The 7,692-nt window shown below is 58.9% G+C and overlaps 1 protein-coding gene across 1 annotated transcript in view; it reads left to right on the plus strand.

The window, feature by feature from the left end:
• Positions 1-532: 532 nt before the first annotated feature.
• Positions 533-7,692, plus strand: part of BCORL1 (BCL6 corepressor-like 1) — an 11,859-nt gene continuing 4,699 nt past the window's right edge. The window contains exons 1-7 of the mRNA XM_010080548.1: positions 533-603; positions 976-1,066; positions 1,312-3,888; positions 4,179-4,344; positions 4,555-4,635; positions 4,785-5,210; positions 7,082-7,311. Coding sequence (XP_010078850.1) covers positions 533-603; positions 976-1,066; positions 1,312-3,888; positions 4,179-4,344; positions 4,555-4,635; positions 4,785-5,210; positions 7,082-7,311 — 3,642 coding nt within the window. The remainder of the gene's footprint in view (positions 604-975; positions 1,067-1,311; positions 3,889-4,178; positions 4,345-4,554; positions 4,636-4,784; positions 5,211-7,081; positions 7,312-7,692) is intronic.

The raw sequence follows: 7,692 nt of genomic DNA on the forward strand, positions 1-7,692 counted from the left end.
CCCAGATTGGGGTCCCGGTGCTGGGGTACCGGAGCCAGAGGAGGAAGCGTCCCCCCTGTAGCTGGTGTCTGTTACCCCGAGGTGACAGCCTGGGGCTGAGGGAGCACATCCAGAAGAAATCAGAAACTAAACTCGAGCGGTGCTGTCCTGGTACCAACAGCCTGTCTAAATGACCCTTAACGAGCAGAGAACCGTCACCCGGTAAATACCGCTGGGGCAGGAGCCTCCTGCGGCAGGGCACTGAGCACGAGCGCTGTCTGCTCTGCAGTGTTCTCGCAGATGACAAGGACAGCTGTCCCCTCAGCGCACCCCATTGCCGTGGAGTTCACAGTCCTCATCCTGAATTCAGGCTTTCCCCTTGGGAACTGTCCTCCAAAGAAAAAGGGTCAAACCTGTGGGACATTGCAGAGCGGGGTGGCTGCGGACACCCGCTGCTCCTGTCCCGGAGACCCCACCTGGGGCTGGAGGGGAGCACGGGGGCTGGGAAGTCGGGAGCAGGGGGTGAGCAGGGCTGGGAGATGGAGGAACGGGCATGACGAGGTGCCTGTGGAAGAAGAGACAAGCAGGACGGGCCTCGGAGGAGGGTGGGACTGGAGACGCGTGGTGGGGCAGAACGGGAAGCGGAGGGGACAGGAGTGGGTGTGCGGAGCTGGGCTGTGACACGGTGCAGTCGGGGACGTCTGGGGGCGTCAAAACGGGTAAGGAGGGTGCACAGAGCTGCTGGGCCATAACGTCCTGATTTCTGTGCGAGGAGGTGCTGTCCCGCGGGCAGAGCTGCGCGAAGGGGAGGACTGCAGTGGACAGCAGTGCTGTCTGCAGTGGCTGGTACCCCCTGGTGAGGAGGGGGCTGCCTGGAGCAGGCACACTTCTTCAGGCTGCCAGCTGCTCTGTGGTCCCACGAGGGGACAGGGAGGGGTGGGATGCTGGGGAGGGTATCTTGGGGTTTCATAATGCTATGTCTTATTCCTCGGCTAGGAGAGCCCCCCTTTCTGATGAGGAGTCTAAAACAAGCAGCTCCCAGCACTTGGGGTCTCAGGAGTTTTGCGTCAGCAGCAGCCTTTCCAAGGTGAGCTCCTCGCGTGCGTGTCTGGGTCCGAGAAGGCCTTTCCCTGATGGAAGAGGCTAAGCGAGATCATCTGCCCTGGTGGGTCCTGCGGGCTCCTTCTCAAGAGGGGTGCACCGAGGTGCAGAATGGCAAAACAATTCCCTAGTTCGGCGAGAGCTGTTTGACGCTTCTGCGTCTGTGTCCCGGGGGTTAGAGAGAAGGTCCCACTCGCACAGCTCTCAGGAACTACTCCCTTCATGTTGCAGGTGGAGCTCACAGCAGTCAGTGGTGGTGGCAGCAGCGCCCAGGTGCTGGATGCTGATGGCAAGGTGGAGGAAAAGCTTGGGCCCAAGCTGGAGGAGCAGCCACCCGATCCCAACCCAAACCCGGAGTGCGCGGGAAGAACTGTGAAAGAGAATGCCCTGGGCCCTCTGGCAAGCCAGGGGGATGGCAGAGGGCAGGAGCCTGCAACCCTCGTCGCTGCCAAGCAGGAGAGCAGTGCTGCTGATGCCGCCTGGACACCTGCAGACCCTCACGGTGACAAGCAGGCTGATGTTCCTCCTGCCTGCTCCGCAGCTCCGGAGAGTGAGCCTGCTGGGAAGGAGAAAGCCACCCCGAGCGCTGGAGCACAAGGGCCAGGCGTGCTGGCAGAAGGGACATTGTCTGTGGTTGTCTCCAGCTGCAACACCTCTGCCTCCACTCCCGCAACTTTTACTTTGAACAGAGTGTGCTTTCCCACATCTCAGGCCCCTGCTATGCAAAAACTACCCCTGTCCTTTCAGCCCGGGGCAGTCCTGAGCCCCAGCCAGTCTCTGGTGTACATCCCACCGCCCAGCTGCGGGCAGCCGCTCAGCGTGGCCACGCTTCCAGCCACCCTGGGGGTCTCCTCCACGCTCACCCTCCCTGTCCTGCCTTCCTACCTACACGAGCGGTGCCTGCCGGGCATTATCGCTTCCCCAGAGTTGCGCTCCTACCCCTACACCTTCTCCGTCACCAGACCCTTGGCTTCCGACGCCAAAGTGGTGTCTGTGGAGGTGAATCAGCTTAGCTGCCCTTTGCCCTCCGGCGGAAGCAGTGCCCAGGCTGCTGCCGAGGGCGCTCCCCCATCCACCGCTGGCCCTTCCCTCTCCTCCAGCCAGCCTCCGCTGGCAGCATCTTGCGGGAGCGCTGCTCCCTCTTCCGGCACCGGCACACATGTCAGAGCCCCGGCAGCTCACGAGCCGCATGCACCGGGTGCTGCCACTTCTCTCTCTCCTCTGAAGTCCCCTCCGCAGCTGGAGCGTGAGATGATCTCCTCTCCAGAGTGCAGCGAGATGCCTCTCGATCTGTCCTCCAAGTCCAATCGTCAGAAACTGCCTCCACCCAGTCAACGCAAAACGCCTCCTATGCCCATCCTCACACCCGTGCACACCAGCGGCAAAGCGCTTCTCACCACCGTCCTGTCCAAGTCCCAGCGCGCGGCCCAGACCACGGGCAGCAGCGTCACCTCGTGTCTCGGCGCCACCCCTCCTTTGGTCATCTTCCCTGAGTTCCTGCGCAATGGGGAGCAGGGCTCCTGGGTGAAGAACACCACGCTTATCAGCACCATTCCGGGCACCTACGTCGGTGTTGCCAACCCCGTGCCTGCCTCGCTGCTGCTCAGCAAGGACTCCGGCGCGAGCTTCAGCAGGGACCCACGCCACCTTCCCAAGCAGGAGCCGATTTCTATCGTCGATCAGGGAGAGCCTCGTGGCGCTGGGGGTCCCTGTGGGAAGAAATCCAACCAGGGGAGCACAGAAGGACAGCAGGATCCTGCCAGGAGACCTCTTCATGGCAAAGTTGCTCCGGGAGCTCCTTTGTGTCAGTCCAAGGACATCTCCACCTGGAATCCTGCCCAGGGAAGTGTGTACCCGCGGTGCCCTGTGAATGGAAAACCTTCCAATCCTCAGCTTCTGCCTCTCGGCTGGTCTCCTTATCATCAAACCCCCCTGCTTTCCATAGGCATCTCCACCGCAGGGCAGCTGCCCCTGAACCAGAACAGCTCCTGCAAGCCAGCTGGTGCAGGTGAGCTCCCGACATCCCCGAGCGTGCAGCCCACAAAGCCCAGCGCAGCCGCCCAGAGCCTGCCTGAGGGGCTGCCCCGGCTCCCGCCTCAGGAGCGGGAAGCTGCAGCTAAGAGCAAGAGCTGCCGGGCCTTGCCCAAGGTCTACGAGGAGCCGGCCAACCCAGTACTGTTGGATGGAGGCCCATCTCTTCAGACCGGTGCTTTGGATGTGAAAGGGGAGAAGGGGAAGCTGGACAACCCTCAGAAGAGCCAAGAGTGTGATGAGCCAGAGGCTGACTCCAGTAAGGAGGGCAACGCACAGACTGAGGCTCCCCAGGTGAGCTGTAGCCTCAAACAGTTGGATGCAAAGCCTAAAAACCAAGTGTTAGCGGCATATTTGTCGCACGATCTGCCCGGGGCTGGGCAGCAGAGCCTGCGAATGATTTCAGAGGCGTCCACCGTGCCCTTGGAGAGTCAACGCAAGGAGCTGGGCTGCGAAGGCTCCCAGGAGCCCCCCGCTGCAGAGCCTCTCCAGTGCGTGCATCAGGTGGATCTGTGCAGGGTCAAGAAGGAGCGAGTGGAGCGTGACGTGTCCTTTACTTCTGTGACTTGCCTGCGAGCTGGGACTGCTCCCCAGGCCTTTGCCGAGGTCAAGCTCAAAGGAGCTGGACAAATCATACAAGAGGGCAGCGCGCGCTGCAAGGCCAAGCGGCAGCACGATGGGGACACCGGGCAGGCCAACAAGAGACTGAAATGCCAAGCCCAGAGCGGCGAGGAGTCCCCGAGCAAATCAGGGAGCCGGAGTGTGCATGGCCGGAAGGTGGGTGGGATGGAATGGGACCGTGGGGTGGTGGCAGGTGAGGTTGGCAGGGAGGAGGGAGGGCAGCTGAGCGCACAGGGCTTTCCACCCGTGCTCTTTGGCATTGCCGGGCAGTGGGTTAGCATACCTGTGTCTGCAGGTTATCTAGAGCAAAAATGGATCTGGAGCATTCAGAAAGGCTGGAGGGTACTAGCATGATGAGTGGGGGACAGCATTTTGTCCCTTCTCATTTGCTGCTCCGGCTCAGTCAGTTAGCAGCTCAAGCTTCAGTCTGTGTCCTCCGTTCACAGTGGCGAAAACACCACGACAATCCGCATGAACTCAGCAAGCGAGAAGTCCACACCGGCCTGGGATCGGTGAAGGATCACAACAGCCTCAGGGTAAAGCGTAAGCGCAGGAGGCCAGCGAAGACAGAGTCCCCATCTCCAGCACACCGCGGGGACAGCCATGAGGAAGGTACTCTCATGAATCCCAGTGTGTTCTTACAGGGGCAGGCTGCAGCGGTTCCTGTCGCCCCGTGACCCTGAAGCTGAGCGGCCTCTGGAGCTGGTGGCTTCCCGTAGCGGACTGGGGTCCAAACCAGAGCTGCGGCGTGATGCTGGGCTGCCCTTCCCGGGTGTGCACAGATCTGTGGCGTGTTTTCTCAAGACTTGGTTTTCCCCGCAGGTTACCTTGAGAAGAAACCCAAGAACAACTTTCGGGATTTCATTCCGGTGGTGCTGAGCAGCCGGACGCGCAGCCAGTCGGGTGAGTTGGTGCCAGGGGACGCAGGTGGGAGCCCTGGGAGCGTTTCCCTGTTTACGTTGCCTTGTCCCTGTCTTCTGCCCTGCCTCGTGGGGTTTTTCTTGTAGATCCTCTTGGCCTTTTTGTCAGCTGGAAGTCGCGCTTTCTTGCAGGGAGCATCGCTGGCTCTTCTGCTGGTGTAACGGGAGAGTGTGATGTGACTGCTCAGGAGATTTTACCATTGCTGGAGGAGGATCAGGAAGAAGAGGAGGAGGAAGAGGAGGAGGAGGAGACATCCTTGAAATGTCGCAAGCTGCGAAAATCTCACAGGACATCACGCTATCACAGTCGCAGGGCCAGGGACAGGTCTCTGTCCGAGAGGAGCAGCTGTTACACGAGGAGGACCCGGGAGCTGCCCTGGAGAGTGGAAGCCCCCAGGCAGCTGTGGGAACCCAACGAAGAGGAGGAAGATGAAAGCCACATCAAAAGGAAGAAAAGGAGACGACAGAAAAGTCGGAAATACCAGACAGGGGAATATTTGACTGAGCGAGAGGAGGAGCGAGTGGGCTACCCCCACAGGAGACGAAAATCCAAAGCAGGTACAATCTGGGAAGAGGTTTCTGGTACCAGGCTACGCCTTTTTTGTTGTGTTGCTTCTTTTTGTTGTGTGGGGTGTTTTGGTTTTTTTCTTTTGGTAATGTTGAAATTCCATCATGTTTGATGTCCACAGCATGGGCCGCTTCAATTGATCAGCTCTTCTTTCAAAAATATTTACAGTGAATTTCAGAGTAGGAAACAGCAGTTTCTGCAGCTAATTAGCTACCAATCTTACCCTCAGATTAAGACAGGGGGCGTGGGAAAATAAGAATCGGACGAGGTAGCACAGTGAAATATTCCTGGAAAAGCATGGGCCCCTGGGAGCGCAGTGTTCAGCATTCCTGGCTAAAGCAGAGGGAGATGGAGCCATCACCATTCAGCTGGCCTTCTTTATGCTTTATCTTGCTTTATGAAGGCGACTCGCAAGCTTGCACCAGGGAGCACAGGGGCGAGAGGATTAACAAAGCTGGAGTGTCTGCAGGTGGCCCAGGGACCTCCCTCTGTGGGTCACGTTTGCAGCTTTCCTGGAGGAGAGTGCTGTGCCGCCCGCCTGTGCCGTGCTCACCACTCCACTCCGCTCTTGCGCTTTGCCCCATATAACTGCCCGGACTCTGCGCTCAGAACTGAACCTGTGATCCGCGTTTCCTGAGGTGTAGCAGCCTCTGCGGTCCCTTCTCCCTGTCCATCCAGGGGCAGTCTGAGGCTGTTGGAAGCGAGGCTGGGGTCCGTCCCGCAGTGTGCCGGTGTCTCGGTGTGTGTGCTGACGGCTGGCTGGGAGCTCAGAGCTGTGTCTGAGTGTCCCGCAGGTGACTTCTGCCTGAGCCACAGTGCTGGGGGAAGCGCTTCTGCCCCCCCTCTGTGCCCTTGGGCCTTTCTCTGGGAGGTGACAGCATGGCTACGGACCTGTTGCCTTCTGCCGCATCGGTGCTGAGATCAACAGCCCTCAGGAGGTGCTGCTGAGGCTCTGTGAGAAGTGGTAGAGATGAGATGCTCGGTATCCTCCCAGTGCATGACCTCCCAGCCTGTGTTTCTGCTCTGGCACAGCGTTATGCTATCGCTGCAGCGGGAGACCAAGAGTAAAGTTTTTGATGGGCTTTCAGGCATCTCCGCAGCTCAAGGATGCTCTCAGAATCTCCCATTCCAAACAGAGCCCGAGAAGGCGGTTTGAGTACAGCAGCATTCGAGAAGGTTTTCTCCAGGGGCTTTTACACTCTTAAGATGTGTGTCTGTCTTCTGTCCAAAAGCCAGTTTCCCTCGGGGACTGCTTGCTCGGCCCTCAGATACATGAGTGTCCGTATTTTGGATTTGGAAGCTGTGGCCTAGAGCCGGTGCTGGCTTTGGAGGTGAGGAGCTGTGAGCACTGTGAGCTGGCTGGCAGGCAGCGGACAGACAGGGGGCCAGTCCCCGGTTTGGAGAAAGAACAATGTCTGTTCACAGGCAGCTTAAACAGGGTCCCTCCTGCGCTTTCTGACTCTCTGGGGGTATCCCACCTGGTCCTGCCCAGCCTCAGGTTATGGCAGCGTGCAGTTACCAAACTACCGGGACACCTGCTGCCGAGCTGGGTTGTTTCGTTGGGGTTCCATGTCGGGTTCCCTGGCCAGCCCCAGCTCTCCTAGGCTTGACCTTTCCAGGCCAGGATGGCTGTCTGTCGTTGAGTGTCTCGTGTCCATGCTGAGTCCGTCCGTCCCTGATGGGGAGAATTTGTGTATTCACAGAATCTGCTTCTACTGACTGCAGTGCCTCTGCCCTGGATCTGCATTTCTGGATGTGCAGCCGTCAAAGACCGGCAGTTTGCTTTGCCCGGTGGCAGGGATCTGGGTTGCTGGCCTTCGGTGCTGCCTGCAGGAGCTCCTCATTCCCATTTCTCCTTTAGATTTTAGGTACCGGAAGCAGAAGGAGTCTGTGAAGGGTAAAGGCACAGAGCTACGACTGAGGAGCAGGCTTTCCCCATCCCCCCGAAAATCTCAAGGACGCACAGACTTTCGGAATGGCTTCTTCCTGGAGCACTCCAACAGCTCTCCTGTCCAAGAAGAGCTGGAGAAACCATCAGGAAAACGCAAATGTAAAACCAAACACCTGGCAGGGATCTGTGACGAGGGGAAGGTATGGCTTGGGCTGGCGAGGGGAACACGTGTGGGGAGAAGAGAGAGAAGGGGACTCCGGGTAGTAAGCCATGGCCACACATGCCAAATTGTATCCCTTTCTTTTGCAGGGGAAAAGCTGCTGTAACCAGCCCAAAACGTGCCATCTGAAGAAGCCCCAGGACTTGTGGACATTTTGTAAGTCCCATCAGGTCAGCCCAGGGGGTTCCCCTGAAGTGCCCATGGCCCAGAACATTCCTCCTGGAGCTCGGCGGCTGATTGTGAACAAAAATGCAGGGGAGACCCTTCTGCAGCGAGCAGCTCGCCTGGGCTATAGGGTGAGGTTTGGTGCCCTTCCTGCTCTGTGTCCTGTGCTGCCGTGTCTGGGTTTGTGCATAACCAG

Source organism: Pterocles gutturalis, unplaced genomic scaffold (assembly GCF_000699245.1).
Source record: "Pterocles gutturalis isolate BGI_N339 unplaced genomic scaffold, ASM69924v1 scaffold22694, whole genome shotgun sequence".
In the NCBI taxonomy this organism is placed as follows: Eukaryota; Metazoa; Chordata; class Aves; order Pterocliformes; family Pteroclidae; genus Pterocles; species Pterocles gutturalis.